Source organism: Mustelus asterias, chromosome 30 (assembly GCF_964213995.1).
Source record: "Mustelus asterias chromosome 30, sMusAst1.hap1.1, whole genome shotgun sequence".
NCBI lineage: Eukaryota > Metazoa > Chordata > Chondrichthyes > Carcharhiniformes > Triakidae > Mustelus > Mustelus asterias.
Window position 1 is genome coordinate 18,176,872 of NC_135830.1, and position 21,641 is coordinate 18,198,512.

General features: G+C 44.5%; 2 protein-coding genes across 2 annotated transcripts in view; one reads left to right on the plus strand and one right to left on the minus strand.

Annotated features, from left to right (window-relative positions):
* The window catches only part of LOC144480928 (uncharacterized), a gene marked incomplete at its 5' end in the record, with an annotated part of 96,983 nt that overhangs the window by 71,466 nt on the left and 3,876 nt on the right, over window positions 1–21,641 (plus strand). The window contains 1 exon segment of the mRNA XM_078200552.1: window positions 10,882–11,340. Within this exon segment, the coding sequence (XP_078056678.1) occupies window positions 10,882–11,340 (459 nt within the window).
* On the minus strand, window positions 2,837–5,154 carry LOC144480687 (uncharacterized). Its single transcript, XM_078200281.1, has 3 exons — window positions 4,964–5,154; window positions 3,147–3,437; window positions 2,837–3,062 (listed from the first exon to the last, which is right to left on the minus strand). Exons 1-3 carry the CDS (start codon window positions 5,152–5,154, stop codon window positions 2,837–2,839), a joined length of 708 nt encoding a protein of 235 aa, XP_078056407.1.

The window sequence follows — 21,641 nt, forward strand, 5'->3', positions numbered from 1 at the left end:
GCCAAGTTCCAAGGAAATTCCTGTCAAAGAAAAGTTAAAGTTTAGTTTATTTATTCACAAGTGAGCTTACATTCACACTGCAATGAAGTTACTGTGAAAAGAAGGAGTCAGACTCCCGAGGCTGAATTCCACAAGAATTCCTGTCAAAGAAGGAGCCAGAGAGGGTTACGCTTCTACGGACTGATCACCCGCATGAAGTTGTAAAAATCGATGTCTTAAAAGTTATTCAGTAAACCTTTTTCATTGAATAAACTTCTTTTTAAATTTACTATCCAGAGAATTCTACCTTTGCCTTAATTGGTTAAAGTCTTGTCTGAGCCAAAGTGAATTTATTCAATGGAAGTTCAGGGTGGCTGAAATCAACTCAGTTCCAGATAACAAGATCAGAGAACAGAAATCTTCAATTTAAACACTTGCATTTCTGTAGCGCCTTTCACAACCACAGGACGTCCCAAAGAGCTTTACAGCCAATGAAGTATGTTTGAAGTGTAGTCACTGTTGTAATGTAGGAAACGCAGCAGCCAATTTACACACAGCAAGATCCCACAAACAGCAATGTGGTAATGAGCAGATGATGTGTTTTTAGTGATGTTGATTGAGGGATAAATATTGGCCAGGACACCGGGAGTAACTCCCCTGCTCTTCTTCCAAATAGTGGCTGTGGGATCTTTTACATCCACCTGAGAGGGGCAGACAGGGCCTCAGTTTAACATCTTGTTTGAAAGAAGGCTGTTCTGACAGTGTAGCACTCCCTCAGAGCTGGGTGAGGAATGTTGGATTTGATTTTTGTCCTCAGGTACTTGGACTGGGAATTCAACCCACAACCTTCTGACTCAGAGGTGAGAGTGTTCCCCACTGAGCTGACATTATAGACAATACAAAGTTAGAAAGAGAAAGTTACTCTTTAAAAGCCCCCACCCTTTGCCTCCAGTGTCCAAATCTAATAATAAAAAGCCCCAGTATAAATAACATGGATTTGATGACAAATATTGAAGTGTTGGTTTCGAGCCACAAGTTTTGATTTCCCATTTGAGCCTGGGGCACCTTTCTGTCTCTCTATTGCTCGTGTCAATGACAGCCAGGCGACGGAGCTGAGGGCTGAATTTAGCTGAGAATAATAGAGCCTGCGCCCCAGTTGGGAAACTGCCCTGGGCGTCGCACTGATAGAGAGACAGGAAGCTGCTGGAGGACTGACTGGGAAAGGGGCCTCCAACCAATTGTTATATCGGTCACTCAGAGCGAAAGAGAAACCCATCTCTTTAAATACAGATACAGGGAAGAGGCTGCACTGAAATCTGTCCCTTTTAAACTGCACAAAAGCAGGAGGCTGAGATTGACAGGCTGCAGGAGGAGTCCATTCAGCCCATCGTGTCCGTGCTATCTCTTTGAAAGGACTCTCTGATCATCCAACTGCTCTGTTCTTTCCCCACAGCCCTGCAAATTCTTCCCTTTCAAGTCTTTACCCTTTGGAAAGATTCTATTGAATCTGCTTTCAGGCAGATCAGAACAACTCGCTGCGTCAAAAAATAAAATCTCATCTCCCCCTCTGGCTCCTTTGACAATTACCTTAGAGGGACTCACTTTCTGTTAAAGAGCCTGCCAATCCCTCTCACCCACTTGCCCTCAAGTGCATCAATCTCAGCAGGAAAAATCCAGAAAAATCACATATTGTTACTGATAAAAGTTTGTTAATGAAACAGAACATGGTTAAAACAAACAGAAAATGATCTGAGGATCAAAGACAACCAGAGTAAAAGGATGTTCACAATGTTCTGGACACAAATGGTTTCTCTTTAATTCATCTGTAGCCTGTTCCCTGCCCTCTTTGTGGAACACCTCCGCTCAGTCCACAAGCATGACCCTGACCTTCCGCTTGCCATTAGAATTCACCACCTTGCTCTCACGCTCACATTTCTGTCCTCGGCCGGCTGCAATGTTCCGGAGAAGCCCAACACAAGCTGGACAAACAGCCCCTCATCTTCCGATGAGGCACTTTACAGCCTTCTGGACTCAACATTGAGTTCAACAACTTCACACCCTGAACTCTCTCCTCCATTTTGATTTGTTTTTATTTGCTGAGTGCCAGTCTGCATCTTGTTTTCATGTTTTTTTGCTTCCAGACAGAGCTGTTCTTTATTCTGCCATCAACACTTACTCTGGACCAATGCTTTGCTTCTTTATTGCAACCATGACCCCTCCCTTTGCCTTTTGTTCCAGGATATTTTTGTCATTTAATCTCCGTATTTATTTTAGATCTACCTGTAGTGGAGGGGAAAGCACTATTTATCTAACACTAACACTACTATCCAGGATAAAATAAATGTCCTTCATGAGCTTTTGTGGATCATTTAGGTGGAAATGTGCTCTCCCAGGCTCAAAGAGCATCAGCCCACTGGAAGCAAAGTTGTGAGACCGGCCAGTCCAGCAGAAAGAAACCCTCCGCCCCTCCCCATTGACCAACTGTGAGAATGAACAAAATGTAGCCCTGGATGTAATTGAGAGCAGAAACAATAACAGCAGAATCCAACCTCTGTTATCACTTGTGAACTCGCTGGTGTGCTCGCAGGCTGGATAACTGAGTGAATTCCTTCCTGCACAGAGCAGCTGAATGGCCTTTCCCCAGTTTGAACTCACTGGCGTATCCACAGGTAGGATAACTAAGTAAATCCCTTCCCACACTGACAGCAGGTGAATGGCCTCTCCCCAGTGTAAATTCGCTGGATGATGTTCTAAACCTCTCTGAGCAGTGACAGCAGCTGAAGGGTCTCTCCTCAGTGTGAGTGCGCTGGTGGGACATCAGATCCGAAGCACGTTTGAAGTTGCTCCCACAGTCAGATCACTTAAAGGGTCTCCCATTGGTGTGAGTGACTTTGTGTTTCAGTAGGTGGGATAACTGAGTGAATCCCTTCCCACACACAGAGCAGGTGAATGGTCTCTCCCCAGTGTGAACTCGCTGGTGCACCCGCAGTGTGGATGAATTTCTAAATCTCTTTGTGCAGTGAGAGCAGCTGAACGGTCTCTCCTCAGTGTGAATGCGCTGGTGGGACACCAGCTCACCGGAGCTTTTGAATCTGCTCCCACAGTCAGAGCATTTAAAGGGTCTTTCCTGGGTGTGGGTGACTTTGTGTTTCAGCAGGGTGGATAACCGAGTGAATCTCTCCCCGCACACACAGCAGATGAACGGCCTCTCCCCGGTGTGAATTCGCTGGTGTATCCGCAGGCTGGATAACTGAGTGAATTCCTTCCCACACACAGAGCAGGTGAACGGCCTCTCCCCGGTGTGAATTCGCTGGTGCATCCGCAGGTTGGATAACCGAGTGAATCCCTTCCCACACACAGGGCAGGTGAACGGTCTCTCCCCGGTGTGAACTCGCTGGTGCATCCGCAGGTTGGATAACCGAGTGAATCCCTTCCCACACACAGAGCAGGTGAACGGCCTCTCCCCGGTGTGACTGCGTCGATGGGTTTCCAGCTCAGATGGGGATCTGAATCCCTTCCCACAGTCCCCACATTTCCACGGTTTCTCCATGGTGCGGGTGTCCTTGTGACTCTCCAGGTTAAACAATCAGTTAAATCTCACACAGATCACGGGTACAGTCTCTCCCCGCTGTGAACGCTGCCATGTATTTTCAGGCTGTGGAACTGGTTAAAGCTCTTCCCACACTCACTGCACTGGAACACACTCACTCAGCTGTGCGCTTCCGCACTGAGCCCGCGCTCTGATTGGCTGGAGGACCTGAGTCCTTCCGGTCCTCCAACTCTTCCCATTGGTCAGTATCTCAGCATGCAAGGGCCAGGGGGCGGGCGCTGCCCCGCACATGCGCAGCTTACCCTCTCCCTTGGACTCGCGCAGTCCCGGGCCGGGGGGGATCACTGAGCGGCTTCTCGCTCTGGCCGGAGTCTGGAACAAGGGAATGCCGGTGTGTGAGGTTAACCATGACTGCTGCACCGTCATGATCCACAACCCATTTATCCAAGTTTGTTTGCTCAGTTGAGGGAATACCGTACATTTGAGTCTTAATTGTTAAAGCAATTTGCAAGCATCATAGATTTGAAGAATTAGTTTGGAAAGGCAATAAAAAATTAATTTAATTTTAATTGCAGTGAGTTTCTGTTTGAAATAAATTCAAACTGTACTAAAATGTGAAAGGAATGTATTTGGGTTTGAAATTAAGCTGTCTAAGGTTAGAATTGTGAAGGCCAATTTGCTCCCAAAACATAAAGATAAGGCTGCAGTTTGGCAGCAAACCAGTTTCAACTTTCCTAAACATTTGAGTTAAAATTGTTGAGATTCGGTTAACAACACATTTCACAAAGTATTCCTTTCAACTTTGATTATGTAGCAAATATTGAAAATTGAAATTAGCGTTTAAAAAAAGGATAGACAAAAGAGATGAAATTTGAACAAAATTGAAGAAAATAACACGAGAGAAGTTTTTTTTAAATTACGTAAATTGACACAATTGCATGCCAAGTTCCCCCGCCTCTCTAGGTTCGACAGAAAAGTTAACCCTTTCAGCAGACAGTTAATTTTTATACATCTCCACAACAGCCTTTGTTTTTTAATGTAATCTATGATTGGACATATTAACTCACTGGGATCTTGGCCAGAGCCAGATGGATTGTTAGTGTGTTTTGTTTTAAACAGGTGGTGATGTTTTCCAGCTCCGAGCGAAGGCAGCAGTTTTGAGAATTAAAGCAGAGAATAAAATACTTTACTTTTCAGAAAACCAACAAGCTACTTTTGAGATTGGAATTGATAAATATCTGACATGAGTTGCTATTTCAAGCATTTAAAATGGAAATTAGCTGATGTTTAAGGAAAGGAACAAAATTGATAATGCCTGGAATCAAACAGAAATGTTCGCTTTCTGTTAAAAGATATTATGAGAATACTTAGTGATTTATTTGACTCTCAAGATTCTCCAGAACTCCTGAAAGTGTAGTTTAAAGGAATCCATACATTTGGGTGTTTATGAAGATTTGAGTGAAAGGGAAGTCTCGATGAGATGAATGAGGTGACAGTTTTCTCTTGGAGATATTTTGTTTCTTTGTCCATGAACTATTTGAGAGAACTGAATTTGATAATCTGGCCACATCTGAGACATTGTGACTGTACAGGAGGAAATAAGCAAAGACATTGAGATGAAGCATTTTGAGATGAAGCCTTTAACGCTGACTTTTGCCTTTCTTCTGAAGATTCAGACAGAATTATTGAATGGTGCATCCTTTGTAAGACAGTGGAATCCAGGATGATGAAACTGGTAAAATACACAGCACAATCCCAAAAGACCTGATAAACCTTCCACAAATGCAAAACAATGATTTGTGGGAGGAGGCAGAGAGATGCCAACAAGCAGGACAAAAGAACAATGTCTGGTTTAAAATAAAATGAGAGTCAACATTTAACAGGGTGGGAAAAGTGTGAAGATCCTTATGAATGTGAGACTCCTACAGATGATTAAAGAAGAACTGGAACACCGATGTGAAATTGCAGATGTGGTTTGCAAATTGTGAATGAACTAACATCCGAGTGTACACTGTGCAGCCGCACTGAAGAATGAAGGGTGGCACGGTGGCACAGAAGTTAGCACAACTGCCTCACAGTGCCAAGGACCCGTTTCGATTCCGGCCTCAAGTGGCTGTCTCTGTGGAGTTTGCACATTCTCCCCGTGTCTGCGTGGATTTCGCCTGGCTGCTCTGGTTTCCTCTGACAGTAAGAAGTCTCACAACACCAGTCCAACAGATTTATTTGGCAGCACTAGCTTTTGGCATCAGCATCAGCAGCAACCAAGCCTCCCCCAGTACCACAGTAGGTTGAAAGCTAGTGCTGCCAAATAAACCTGTTGGACTTTAACCTGGTGTTGTGAGGCTTCTTACTGTGATTACCCCAGTCCAACGCCGGCATCTCCACATCATTCCTCTGACAGTCCAAAGGTGTGCGGGTTAGTTTGATTGGTCATAGTAAATTGCCCCTTAGTGTCAGGGGGTCGACAGGGGAAATAAGTGGTGTTATGTGGATAGCGCCTGGATTGGATTGTGGTCTGTGCAGATCATAAGACATCGGAGCAGAATTAGGCCACTCGGCCCATCGAGTCTGCTCCGCCATTCAATCATGCCTGATATTTTTCTCATCCCCATTCTCCTGCCTTTTCCCCATAACTCCTGATCCCCTTATTAAACAAGAACCTATCTATCTCTGTCTTAAAGACGCTCAATGACCCGGCCTCCACAGCCTTCTGCGGCAAAGAGTTCCACACATTGACCACTCTCTGGTTGAAGAAATTCCACCTCATCTCTGTTCTAAAGGGTTGTCCCTTTAACCTGAGGTTGTGCCCTCTGGTTCTAATTTTTCCTACTGGTGGAAACATCATCTCTACGTCCACTCTATCCAGGCCTTGCAGTATCCTGTAAGTTTGAATAAGATCCCCCCTCAGCCTTCTAAACTCCAATGAGTACAGACCCAGAGTCCTCAACCGTTGTTTATACGACAAGCTCTTCATTCCAGGGATCATTCTTGTGAACCTCCTCTGGACTCTTTCCAAGGCCAGCAATCCTTCCTTGGATATGGGGCCCAAAACTGCCCACAGCACTCCAAATGGGGTCTGACCAGAGACTTGTACAGCCTCTGAAGTACATCCCTGCTCTTGTATTCTTGCCCTCTCGACATGAATGCTAACATTGCATTTGCCTGCCTAACTGCTGATTGAACCTGCATGTTAACCTTAAGAGAATCTTGAACAATGACTCCCAAGTCCCTTTGTGTTTCTGATTTCCTGAGCATTTTCCCATTTAGAGAATAGTCTATGCCTCCATTTCTCCTTCCAAAGTGCATAACCTCACACTTTTCCACATTGTATTCCCATCTGCCACTTCTTTGCCCACTCTCCTAACCTGTCCAAGTCCTTCTGCAGCCCCCCTGCTTCCTCAATACTACCTGTCCCTCTACATATCTTTGTATCAATTCGATGGGTCAAATGGCCTCCTTCAACACTGTAATGATTCTATGATTCTAATGGGACTTGTTCAGCTACTTCCAAACAGCGTGACATGAAATGGTTAATGTGGCCTGAAGATTAAGAAATAATTTTGAAATGATCAAAGCACTGACATATAATCCACAGAGAAACTGACTGCAAGACCAAATAAAATTAAAGGAATTTTGGATTGGGACAAATAAAGTCAAGGGAGAAATAATACTGAATAAGAATTAATTACAAGATGGATACAGGTGAAGGGGCAGCTTGAGAATGTTTTTGAGTCTATACAATTTCTACAGCAATTATATGTTATCACTTTTTATATCCAATTATACCGCTTCATACAACTCTGAGTTGTGAGAAGAAGATTGTAAAGGGAAAGGAAGTTGATATCTTGGACTCGGCCAATGAGCAAAGGGGGGAAGTGTCAGAGTGAATTAATAGATTTAGTAAAAGGAGTGATAGATGTAACACCCCTGCATTAGAGTAAAGTCACATGTTAATCAAATGCTCTACATCAAGGTTCTAATATCAGCAAAGTTGTTTACTTGTTTGAGGAACAGTTTCTAGATTACAGGCAAGTCTTTGGCTGAAGTTTTAGTAATAAACCTACATAGGCAAGATAGGAATTTTAGAACAATGTTTTGTGTACTGACTAACATGGGCGGCACGGTAGCACAGTGGTTAGCATTGCTGCTTCACAGCTCCAGGGACCTGGGTTCGATTCCCGGCTTGGGTCACTGTCTGTGTGGAGTTTGCACATTCTCCTCGTGTCTGCATGGGTTTCCTCCGGGTGCTCCGGTTTCCTCCCACAGTCCAAAGATGTGCGGGTTAGGTTGATTGGCCATGCTAAAATTGCCCCTTAGTGGCCTGAGATGCATAGGTTAGAGGGGTTAGCGGGTAAATGTGTAGGGATAAGGGGGTAGGGCCTGGTTGGGATTGTGGTCAGTGCAGACTCGATGGGCCAAATGGCCTCTTTCTGGACTGCAGGGATTCTATGATTCTATGAACAGTACAGCATTGATATCTGTATTGCAGCTGAGAGCTGTGTTAGAATGTTAAGTGGGATTGGTGAGTGAACTTTGGACTTTGCAGTTGTGGAGGTACTGAGTACCCCTGGGCAGGATTTTGGGAAATCACCTTTGATCAGGAACCTGAGGAAAATTCATATTTCTACTAGAGGGTCGCCCAATTCAGGTGATAAAAGTCACTTGTGTAGTTCATCATTGTACCTTTTTTTCAAATAAACTTTCAACTCATTTCAGAGATTTTTCTTGATGGTTAAGTCTCTTTCAAATTATTGCATTTCGAGGGTCAGTTTGGAACTGAGTTACTAGGCACTTGCAACCAAATCAAATTGAGTCTGAATATTAATAGTATGTCCTTTTAAAACTGACAGAAGAGCTCTAGAAACTTCAAGAAATATTCACAAGGATGTTAGCAGAGCTGAATGTGTTTAAGTCACAGGATAGATTGAACAGGCTGGGCATAATTTCTCCAGGAAAGAGAAGGCTGAAGACTGACCTGATAGAGACTTTAATGGGTGTGATAGGGTTGAGATCATCAAGTCATCACTGTGATTACAGGATAGAAATCCAGAACTGACAATTCTAGTTCTCACAGAAAATCCTTCTTTATCTCAAATTATAAATCTCTGTCCCCACACACTCTCTCCTTCCTAAAGTAAAATAAAGTTTAAAGTTTATTTATTAGGCACAAGTAAGGCTTACATTAACACTGCAGTGAAGTTACTGTGAAATTCCCTGAGTTGCCACATTCCGGCGTCTGTTCGGGTCAATGCACCTATGATGTGGAGATCCGGCATTGGACTGGGGTAAACACAGTAAGAAGTCTCACAACACCAGGTTAAAGTCCAACAGGTTTATTTGGCAGCACGAGCTTTCGGAGTCTCAGACTCCTTCATCAGGTGAGTGAGGACTTGTGTTCACAAACAGGTCATATACAGACACAAACTCAATTTACAAGATAAGGGTTGGAATGCGAGTCTTTACAGGTAACCAAGTCTTAAAGATACAGACAATGTGAGTGGAGAGAGGGCCAAACACAGTTTAAAGAGATGTGTATTGTCTCCAGCCAGGACGGTTAGTGGGATTTTGCAAGCCCAGGCAAAGTCGTGGTGGTTACAGATAGTGTGACAGGAACCCAAGAACCCGGTTGAGGCCGTTCTCATGTGTGCAGAACTTGGCTCAACTCACATTGTCCGTACCTTTAAGACTTGATTACCTGTAAAGACTCGCATCCCAAACATTATCTTGTAAATTGAGTTTGTGTCTGTATATGACCTGTTTGTGAACACAAGTCCTCACTCACCTGATGAAGGAGCCTGAGACTCCGAAAGCTAGTGCTGCCAAATAAACCTGTTGGACTTTAATCTGGTGTTGTGAGACTTCTTACAATGCACCTAACCAGCACATCTTTCAGACTGGGAGGAAACCGGAGCACCCGGAGGAAACCCATGCAGACCTATTGATTGCAACACTAATTCATCCTACTATCCTCTTCTTGCTTTTTCTCCAATTCTCCTCCCCTGAAGGTGCTGACTCTCGGCTTCAGCTTCACACTCACTTATTGCCCTCCCCAAAGTGTCACCCCAGGTGTCTGAACCTTTCCACCTCGAGTGAACAAACTGTTTTTGCTCAGGGGACGTCCCAATCCAATCCAGTGATTCCCACATGTACTTTGCATTAGGCTGAGGTTACTGCGCACACGCCACCCCCACTCTCCATCCCAGTCCCGGGGGTTTGGAGACTGGGCTCCGGATGAGTAATGGCGGCCACAGCTCCCACAATCCCCCACGCTGGGAAACCTCTCTCCGCCGCGCGGCGCGGGCGGCCCGGGACTGCGCATGTCCAAGGGAGAGGGGGACACTGCGCATGTGCGGGAGGGTGCCCATCACCGACCTTCATGCTGAGGTGTTGACCAATGGGAAGAGTTGGATGACCGGAAGGACTCTGGGTCCTCCAGCCAATCAGCGCGCGGGCTTTGTGTGAATGAAGATTGAGCTTCAGACACAGACTCAAACTTCCTCCTGTCTCCCACATCTGTGAGTAAAACACTTTCTTTTCTCATTCTGGGGGAAATTGGGGACTTGCAGCAACTGAAGGGAAAGGAAGTGAATGCAGACGGTATGTTCCAACATTGTTAGTCCAGTCAGACAGACATATATCTGTCTGGCCGCCTGCATGGAGATTTCCAGCTCTCTGTGTCCAGGACAGGAAGCAGTGAGCATGGATCTGTCAGTCAGCCTCAATCAGCACCTTCAGGAGAATTGGGAGGGTGAATATTAGATACAGCAGAGTGAGAATGGAGGGAGGGTGTGTGGGATGGAGATTCACAGCTTTTGGGGAATGAGAGGGGAAAGAATGTACCATAGAAACTAGAATTGTTTATTCTGAATGTCTCTCCTGTACTGACACTGATGACTTTTGTAAACTTCTTTTACAGGATATCACATGTGTATGTTTGACACAATTGTTCATTTCATCAGGACCTGAATATCATCAGCCTTTAAGTTTAATGGGATAATATTTATTGGTTCTGCCGTCTTTGAAAAAGTTGAAAGATCAGTTTGACTGGAAAAGCCCTGATACACAGACTCCCGAGTGAGAGTGTTCCAGGGCACTGAGCGTGGAAAGAGCTTTAACCAGTTACACAGCCTGAAAATACATCACAGCATTCACAGCGGGGAGAGACTGTACCCGTGATCTGTGTGAGATTTAACTGATTGTTGAACCTGGAGAGTCACAAGGATGCCCGCACCATGGGAAAACCGTGGAAATGTGGGGACTGTGGGAAGGGATTCAGACGCCCGTCTCAGCTGGCAATTCATCGATACAGTCATACTGGGGAGAGACCGTTCATCTGCTCTGCGTGTGGGAAGGGATTTAGGAATTCATCCAACTTAGAATCTCACAAACTAATTCACACAGGAGCGAGACCCTACACCTGCTCTGAGTGTGGGAAGGGATTCAGATCCTCATCTAAACTGGCAATTCACCAACGCATTCACACCGGGGAGAAGCCTTTTACCTGCACTGAGTGTGGGAAGGGATTCAGTCAGTTATCAAACCTGCAGACACACCAGCGGATTCACACCGGCGTGAGACCATTCACCTGCAGTGACTGTGGGAAAGGTTTCAGTGAGGCATCTGCTCTTCAGAAACACCAGAGAGTTCACACCGGGGAGAGACCATTCAGCTGCTCTGTGTGTGGGAAGGGATTCAGTGATTTATCTGCTCGGCAGACACACCAGCGAGTTCACACTGGGGAGAGGCCTTTCACCTGCTCTGTGTGTGGGAAGAGTTTCACTCAGTCCTCCAACCTGCAGAGACACCAGCGAGTTCACAAGTGATGACAGGGGTTGGGGATTCTGCTGTTATTGCCACTGTTAATCACATCCAGGACTGAACCATGTTCATTCTGACAGTGGGTGAAGTGGGAGGGTCGGAGGGTTTCTTTCTGCTGGACTGGCCGGTCTCACAACTTTGCTTCCAGTGGGCTGATGCTCTTTGAGCCTGGGAGAGCACATTTCCACTGAAATGATCCATAAAAGCTGATGAAGGACATTTATTTTATCCTGGATGATAAATAATGTTTTTCCTACCACTACAAGTAGATCTAAAATAAATATATTTGTGTCTGTTCCATGGAGTCTACAGCACAGACCCAAGCCAGTCGGTTTAATTGGTCTGTGTCAGTACTTATGCTCCACATGAGCCTCCACCCACCCCTCTTCCTCTCTCCCATCAGCATATCCTTATATTCCTTTCTCCCTCATGTCTGTATCCAGCTTCCCCTTCAATATGTTCATGCTGTTCACCTCAACCACTCGCTGTGGTCGTGAGTTCCACATTCTCACCACTCGCTGGGTAAAGATGTTTCTCACTGAAATCCCTATTGGATTATTGAACCCTTTCATAATCTTAAAGACTTCCTTCAGGTCACCCTTCAGTCTTCTCTTTTCCTAGAGAAAAGCAGCCCCAGCCTTTCCTGAGGATGAAATGCTCTCAGTTCTGGGATTATTCTTGTGAATCTTTGTTGCTCCTTCTCCAGTGCCTCTATTTCCTTTTTCTAAATAGAGATCAATGTTGACAGTGCTCCCAGTGTAGTCTAACCCTGGTTCTAAACAGGTTGAACATAACTTCCCTACTTTTCAATCCTCTAGAGCGGAACCCTATATATGGACCCCATACTTTAGGAAAGAGATAAAGTTCTGAGAGAGGGTGCAGAGGAGATTTCTGAGAATGGCTCCAGTGATGAGGGACTTCAGTGAGTTGGAGAGACTGGAGCAGCTGAAATTTCTCTCTTGGGTAGAGAAGGAGGCCGTTCAGCCGCTTCAGTCCATGCTGTGACGTAGATAAAGCTCTTGTACAAAACCTTAAATCTGCGGCCCCCTCATCCTTGTTCTATCAGCTAATGGCAACAGCTTTTCTTTGTCCACCTTATCTAAACCTGTCAGAATCGTGTCCACCTCTATCAAATCTCCCCTCAGCCTCCTTTGCTCCAAGGGAAACAAGCCCAGTTTCCCCAACCGAAAAATCCCTTGTTAAAATGTCGTTAAAGTCCCTCATCCCTGGAACCATTCTGGGAAATCTCCTCGACACCCTCTCAAGGAGTCTCACACCCTTCCGAAAGTGTGGTGGCCCAGAACTGGACTCAATATTCTAGTTGTGGCCTAATCAGTGCTTTGGAAAGGTTCAGCATCACTTCCCTGCTTTTGTTCTCAATCCCTCTATTTCTGAAGCCCAAGATCGCAAACGCTCCAAGCAGGAATAGCAGAACATTTCCTGGTTGAACATATAAAACATTTGAATGACATTCTTAAAATGTCCGAAGAGTTTTTTTGACCAATGAAGGAACGAGTTGTTGACACGAAAAGAAGCCGTTTTGAACTCCAAAAAGAGAATCCAGAATGTTTGTGTCTGGGAAATGAGCTGGAAAATGAAGCTGCAGCTACAGCTGAGCAAGAAGAAGATAGTTTCAATGTGGAATTTACCCGGACATCCTCTTTGGATTGAAACAACAGAGAAACTATAAACGTGGAATTAAACATCAAAAGGTGAACTCTGAACAGACTGTTTTCAAAACTGAACTGGAACATTCACACATGAACAGCAATGAGGACTTTCCTCTCGCAGGAGGAGCTTTGGAGAATAATTACTGGAAGAAGAAAACTTTCAGAAAACACAGCAAGCAGTAATATTTTCTATCTTCAGTGGGCTGTGACTACTGGATATGGAATTCAGCAGTGTGCTGTGAGCAAGATAGACTTGTGAATGTGAAGGGTACAATAGAGGGATGATAGTGTGAGGTGCATTGGCCGTGCTAAATTCTCCCTCAGTGTACCCGAGCAGGCCCCGGAGTGTGGTGACTAGGGGATATTCACAGTAACTTCATTGCAATGTTAAAGTAAGCCTACTTATGACATTAATAAATAAATATTGCAAGTTATAAGATTATTTTAGTTTAAAGTTTACTTATAAGTTAAAACTAGAGGACACAGCCTCAAAATAAAGGGGGGTCGGTTTAAGACAGAGTTGAGGAGGAACTTCTTCTCCCAGAGGGTGGTGAATCTCTGGAATTCTCTGCCCACTGAGGTGGTGGAGGCTACCTCGCTGAATATGTTTAAAGCGCGGATGGATGGATTCCTGATCGGTAAGGGAATTAAGGGTTATGGGGATCAGGCGGGTAAGTGGTACTGATCCACGTCAGATCAGCCATGATCTTATTGAATGGCGGGGCAGGCTCGAGGGGCTAGATGGCCTACTCCTGCTCCTATTTCTTATGTTCTTATGTTCTTATTAATGTCACACTGCTGCTTCACAGCTCCAGGGTCCCGGGTTCGATTCCCGGCTCGGGTCACTGTCTGTGCGGAGTCTGCACATTCTCCCCGTGTCTGCGTGGGTTTCCTCCGGGTGCTCCGGGTTTCCTCCCACGGTCCGAAAGACGTGCCGGTTAGGTGCATTAGCCATGCTAAATCCTCCCTCAGTGTTCCCGAACAGGCACCGGAGTGTGGCGACGAAGGGATTTTCACAGTAACTTCATTGCAGTGTTACTTGTGACGAATAAATAAACTTTCAAACAGCATGTTGTAAGCTGCAATATTCCAAATGGGATATTACGAGGGTGATACATTTTCATTCCTTCCTGGGGAAGGTGTTGCGAATGTCGAGTTTCATCATTCCTGTTTTAGAAATATAACTTTTGGTTGAGGAATTGGATTTTTTTTTAAACTGTGAGATAAATGGAAAACCTGGGTTGAGAATCTGACAGAAACAGCCTCAGGGAACTTGCAGTCACAAGGTGTGGCCCATGTTGACTGAAGAAGTCGAAGCTGGAAGGAAAAGAACAGGAGAAGGGCAGCTGGGCTCATTTAGCTGGAGACATTGGGTCTGACAATTATTGTCCTGTCTTTGTTAGAGAGCGGAATTCTTCATGCAGACCTCAGGGTCAAAAGGTTTAGTTTTGAAGCAAAAAGTTGATTAATTTAAGCCATTGGACATCCCAACTAGTGTGTGTTGCCATGGGGATAAGTTATTCAGGATGGAGCCTTGATTGGAATTCTGGGTATTTCTGACAGAAAGCAGGCAGTCTGCAGTTAGCCTGGAAGTTGTCAGCTGAGGGAGCGGGAGCTGTGAACCAGCTGTGGGACTAGAAGCCCAGAGGGCCCTGAGGAACCAGGGCTGTTCCTAATGTTTAAATCCCTCAGCAAGAAGGCAGTGAAGTCAGGCTTGGACTGAGGAGCCAAGAGTTTTGAGATATTAAAGGAAAGTTGAAGAGTTGTTCAGCCGAAAGCGAATGGAAGAACCCTCATAAAATCTTGGAGTTTGGAGAATAGCTAGAATACTGAGTAGAATTAAAGTGAATTTGGGGGAGCTTTGACACACCGAACTGAGTTCATAGCATAACTTGTTATAAACGACAGTGTTAAGTGTCTCGTGCTGGTTTTTAATTTTCTTTTCTTTTATATATACAGTTTATTTTGTTTATTGCATGGAATCTTGAGGAGAATTAAAGTGAATTCTGGGGAGCTTTGACATATCTTTGGGATGGTCCCAGGAACCGAAGTGAATGAGCCTTCAAGATATTGTTAAATATCAAGGAACTCTTGGGGGAAAGCTTAAAAAGCGGGACTGAGTTTAATAAAAACAGAAGGAGCAGGAGTAGGCCATTTGGCTCTTCGAGCCTGCTCTACCATTCAATAAGATCATGGCTTATCTTTTCATGGACTCAGCTCCACTTACCCGCCCGCTCATCATAAGCCTTAGTTCCTTTACTGTTCAAAACTCTATCTATCTTTGCCTTAAAAACATTCAACGAGGTAGCCTCAACTGCTTCATTGGGCAAGGAATTCCACAGATTCACAATCCTTTGGGTGAAGAAGTTCCTCCTCAACTCAGTCCTAAATCTGCTCCCCTTATTTTGAGGTTATGCCCCCTAGTTCTAGTTTCATCCGCCAGTGGAATCAACTTCCCTGCTTCTATCTTATCTATTCCCTTTATAATCTTATATGTTTCTATAAGATCCCCCCTCAGTCTTCTGAATTCCAATGAATATAGTCCCAGACTAGAAGCCTAGTTTAGAGCACAACTCTTTATAAACATAGAAACATAGAAGATAGCAGCAGGAGTAGGCCATTTAGCCCCTCGAGGCTGATCATCCAACTCTTCTTTTAGTATCAAGTTTGATGCTGGTTTTTAATTTTATTTTATATAAACAATAAAGTAACTTGGAATCTTGTGATGTGATTCTTTCAGTTAATCACTGGGTGTTTGAATTTCTCTTTAAATGTCAACATCCCGACCGAGATTGTAACAATACACACAGAAAATATTTCAAAACAAATCAAATATGTACAGTCAAGTTTATTTTTTGTTAACTGCATGTATACTTGTGAGGAGTGTTAAAGTGAATTCTGGGGAGCTTTGGCATACCTTTTGGGATGGAACAGAAGTGAATGAGCCTTCAAGATATTGTTGAGTATCAGGGAGCTCTTGGGGGGGAAAGTTTTTTTTTAAATGGAACTGAGTTTAATGAGAACATAAGAACTGGAGCAGGAGTAGGCCATTTGGCCCCTCAAGCCTGCTCCTCCATTCAATAAGGTCATGGCTGATCTTTTCGTGGACTCAGCTCCACTTACCCGCCCGCTCACCATAACCCTTAATTTCTTTACTGTTCAAAACTCTATCTATCTTTGCCTTAAAAACATTCAATGAGGTAGCCTCAACTGCTTCACTGGGCAGGGAATTCCACAGATTCACAACCCTTTGTGTGAAGTTCCTCCTCAACTCAGTCCGAAATCAGCTCCCCCTTATTTTGAGACCATGCCCCCTAGTTCTAGTTTCATCTGTAGTGGAAACAACTTCCCTGCTTCTATCTTATCTATTCCCTTCATAATCTTATATGATTCTATACGATCTCCCCTCATTCTTTAATTTCCAATGAGTATAGTTCCAGACTAGAAGCTTAGTTTAGAGCATAACTCTTTATAAACATAGAAACATAGAAGATAGGAGCAGGGGGAGGCCATTTGGCCCCTCGAGGCTGCTGTGCCACTCATCACGATCATGGCTGATTATCCAACTCAATAGCCTAATCATAGAAATCATAGAAACCCTACAGTGCAGAAAGAGGCCATTCGGCCCATCGAGTCTGCACCGACCACAATCCCACCCAGGCCCTACCCCCCATATCCCTACATATTTACCCGCTAATCCCTCTAACCCACGCATCCCAGGACACTAAGGGGCAATTTTAGCATAGCCAATCAACCTAACCCGCACATCTTTGGACTGTGGGAGGAAACCGGAGCACCCGGAGGAAACCCACGCAGACACGAGGAGAATGTGCAAACTCCACACAGACAGTGACCCAAGCCGGGAATCGAACCCGGGTCCCTGGAGCTGTGAAGCAGCAGTGCTAACCACTGTGCTACCGTGCCGCCCTCTGCTTTTTCCCCATAACGGTTTGACCCCATTCGCCCCAAGTGCTATATTCAGCTGCCTCTTGAATACATTCAATGTTTTGGCATCTACTTCCTGTGGTAATGAATTCCACAGACTCACCACTCTTCGGGTGAAACTATAGTGTTAAGTTTGATGGAGGAAAGTTTAAAAAAAGTAGGACTGAGTTTAATAAGAACATAAGAAGCAGGAGTAGGCCACTTGGCCCCTCACCCCTGCTCCACCATTCATCATCCACCTCATCCTTTAGTGTCAAGTCTGATGCTGGTTTTTAATTTTATTTTGTATGAACAGTAAAGTTTGTTTAAGAACTTGGAATCTTGTGATGTGATTCTTTCAGTTAATTACTGGGTGTTCGAATTTTCTTTAAACATCAACAGTCCTGACCGGGATTGTAACAATACACACAGAAAATATTTCAAAACAAATCAAATATACACAGTAAAGTCTATTTTTTGTTAACTGCATGTAATAGAACATAGAACATAGAACAGTACAGCACAGAACAGGCCCTTCGGCCCATGATGTTGTGCCGAGCTTTATCTGAAACCAAGATCAAGCTATCCCACTCCCTATCATCCTGGTGTGCTCCATGTGCCTATCCAATAACCGCTTAAATGTTCCTAAAGTGTCTGACTCCACTATCACTGCAGGCAGTCCATTCCACACCCCAACCACTCTCTGAGTAAAGAACCTACCTCTGATATCCTTCCTATATCTCCCACCATGAACCCTACAGTTATGCCCCCTTGTAATAGCTCCATCCACCTGAGGAAATAGTCTTTGAACGTTCACTCTATCTATCCCCTTCATCATTTTATAAACCTCTATTAAGTCTCCCCTCAGCTTTTCCTGAGAGAACAGCCCTAGCTCCCTCAACCTTTCCTCATAAGACCTACCCTCCAAACCAGGCAGCATCCTGGTAAATCACCTCTGCACTCTTTCCAGCGCTTCCACATCCTTCTTATAGTGAGGTGACCAGAACTGCACACAATATTCCAAATGTGGTCTCACCAAGGTCCTGTACAGTTGCAGCATAACCCCACGGCTCTTAAACTCCAACTCCCTGTTAATAAAAGCTAACACACTATAGGCCTTCTTCACAGCTCTATCCACTTGAGTGGCAACCTTTAGAGATCTGTGGATATGGACCCCAAGATCTCTGTTCCGCCATAGTGTTCGTGAGGAGTGTTAAAGTGAATTCTGGGGAGCTTTGACATACCTTTGGGATGGAACAGAAGTGAATGAGCCTTCAAGATATTGTTAATTATAAGGGAACTCTTGGGGGAAAGTTTAAAAAGTGGGACTGAGCTTATATAGCAGAAAACTTTAGAAGCTATGGTGTTCAGTTTGGTGCTGGTTTTTAATTTAATTTTGTTTTATATAAACAGTAAAGTTTGTTTAAAAACTTGGAATCTTGTGACGTGATACTTCCAGTTAATCACTGGGTGTTTAAATTTCTCTTTAAACATTAATGGTCCTGATTGGGATTGTAACAATACAGAAAATATTTCAAAACAAATCGACAGATAAAAGATATGACTTTCCTTATTTAGTACAAAGCATTACATTGTCACACATCCCTCTTCTAGAATCCCCAATTTATTAGTTCTTTTAGTGAAACAATCCAATAATTGATGACTAAAAATGGAACTAATTGTTGCTCCTTCTAAAGCAGGCGGGCTATCACCCAGCAGAGGCTCATTTGAAGTTTTTCCCAGAGATCAATTGATTGGGACGATACCCTCCAAAAATCTGAAGTGAATTTTTTCCCCGAATCGTCCAGGCCAGTGCAGTTATCAACTTGCAGTTTGGCTGATCAGCTCAGATTTTCTGCAGCATTTCATCGATCACCGTGTGATTCCTTTCACAGAGTCCATCGCTGAAAGGATTTTCAGCTGCCGTGTTCATGACCAGAATGTCCGTGCTTTCACTCACGTGTCCAAATTCCCCTCCATTACCAGTCAGAAACTTAGCTGGTGCCCCAGGTCCAGTCCCTCTCCAATTCTCCATCTAGAATCACCCTTTTGTCCTTGCCATGTATTATTGGAGAAAGACTAAATCGAGTTACCATGTCTGGAAAGTGTAGAATGAAAAGATTTCTGTCTTTGTCTCACACCTTTAGATCCACGGCAACTCCCTCATTAAAGTCACGTGACAAGGGAAGAAAACACACTTCCAGTCTGTGATCCTTGTAAAATTTGTAACTAGGAATTCACAACAAGACTCAAAGAGCATCAGCCCATGGAAGCAAAGTTGTGAGACCGGCCAGTCCAGCAGAAAGAAACCCTCCAACCCTCCCCATTGACCAACTGTGAGAATGAACAAAATGCAGTCCTGGATGTAATTGAGAGCAGAAACAATAACAGCAGAATCCAACCCCTGGGATCACTCATGAACGTGTTGGTGTCTCAGCAGGCTGGATGACTGACTGAACGTCCTCCCACACACACACCGAAGGTTAATGGCCTCTTCCCAGTGTGAATTCGCTGGTGTGTCCGCAGGTGGGATGATGGAGTGAATCCTTCCCCATACTGAGGGCAGGTGATTGGCCTTTCCCCAGTGTGAACTCGCTGGTGTGTCCGCAGGCTGGATAAGTCAGTGAATCCCTTCCCACACTGAGAGCAGGTGAATGGCCTCTCCCCAGTGTGAACTCGCTGGTGTGTCCGCAGGTGGGATGACTGAGTAAATCCCTCCCCACACTGAGGGCAGCTGAACGGCCTCTCCCCAGTGTGAACTCATTTGTGTGTCTGCAGGGTGGATAGGTGAGTGAATCCCTTCCCACACTGAGAGCAGACAAATGGTTTCTTCCCATTGTGAACTCACTGGTGTGTCATCAAGTCGGATGACAGAGTGAATCCCTTCCCACACTGAGAGCAGGTGAACGGCCTCTCCCCAGTGTGAACTCACTGGTGTGCCTGCAGGGTTGAGAACTGAGTGAATCCCTGCCCACACTGAGAGCAGATAAAGGGCCTCTCTCCAGTGTGGCCTCACCGATGAGCTTCCAGCTGAGATGGGACTCTGTATCTCTTCCCAAAGTCTGCACATTTCCATGGTTTCTCCATGGTGCAGGGGTTCTTGCCTCTCTCTTGGGTGAACAATCAGTTGAAGCTTCATCCACACACAGAACACGGGTACAGTCTCTCCCCGCTGTGAATAGTGTGATATTTATTCATGCTGTGTAACTGGTTAAAGCTCTTTCCCCACTCAGTGCACCAGAACACTCTCACTTGAATGTGGCAGTGTGTTGGTGCTTTTTCAGTCACACTGCTGTTTGAAATCTTTTCAAATTGACAGATCGGACAACGATTTCTTCTTCCAAATTCAAAGGCCGATGATATTCAGGTCCAATGGAATGGGGCTCTGTCAAATCTAGACGTGACGTTTGAGATTTTGGCCTGTGATTCCTCTTTCAATATCCTGTAAAAACGAGTTTACACATATCATCAGTGTCAGAACAGGATAGAAATTCAAAGCAGACAGTTCTAGTTTCTATGGAATATTCTTTCCTATCTCATTCCCCAAAAGCTGTAAATCTCCATCCCACACACTCTCCCTCCATTCTCACTCTGCTGTATCTAATATTCACCCTCCCAATTCTCCTAAAGGTGCTGATTCAGGTTGATTGACAGATCCATGCTCACTGCTTCCTGTCCTGGACACAGAGACCATAACAAATAAGAGCTGAAGTTGGCCATTTGGCCCATTGAGTCTTTTAAACCATTCAATGAGATCATTGGCTCATCTGCCTCAGCACTAAACCCATATCCCTTGATATCTTCAATATATCAAAACCAATCAATATCTCGCCTGAAAACACTTGATGACTGAGGTTCCACAGCTCTCAGGAGTTGAGAATTCGAAAGCTTCACCACATCCTTGAGTGAAGAAATCCCCCCATATTATAGCTTTCTCTCCATCTTCTTATCTGTTCCGCATAACCCTTGACTCCTTGTCAATCAAAAATCAGTCCAACTCATCCTGGAATATATTCAATGATCCTCAGCCTGCACTGATCCCTGTGGAAGAGAAATCCAAAAGACTAACAACCCTCTGAAGGAAGAGATGACTGGAAATATATAACATAGCTCCAGTTCCATATTACAAGTCTATGGATTCTATTTAAAAATGAAACTGGATGGGCACTTGAAGGAAATAAACTTTCAGGAGAACGGGGGTACAGAATGGGAATGGGACTGGATTGTTCTACAGAGAGTCGGCATGGACTTGAGTTACCGAATGGACTCCTGTGCTGTAATGACTCAAAATATATAACGTAGCTGTAGCACTATATTTCAAGACAAAAAAATAATAAATTTACTTTATTACAGAACCATAAATAATACATCTAACCTGTACCATATAACAACATTCGACATATCTCTGTCCTATATTAATTTACTGTCCCCTCAAATGTCAGCCATCTCCTGGGGAATTCAGCCCTTTAATTGTGAACATTAGGAAAGAGATCGTCCTTTTAGCCAACAAATAAATGTGTCAAGCTGAGGGAGCAAAGGATGTCAATGTCTTTGAGAGTGAGAGACCTGGGCCAACCTTTCCAGAGTCTGCAGCCTCCCTGGATTCACTTCCTTTCCCTTCAGTTGCTGCAAGTCCCCAATTTCCCCCAGAAAGAGAAAAGAAATGGAAAGGGGGAGAAAAGAAAGTGTTTTAGTCACAG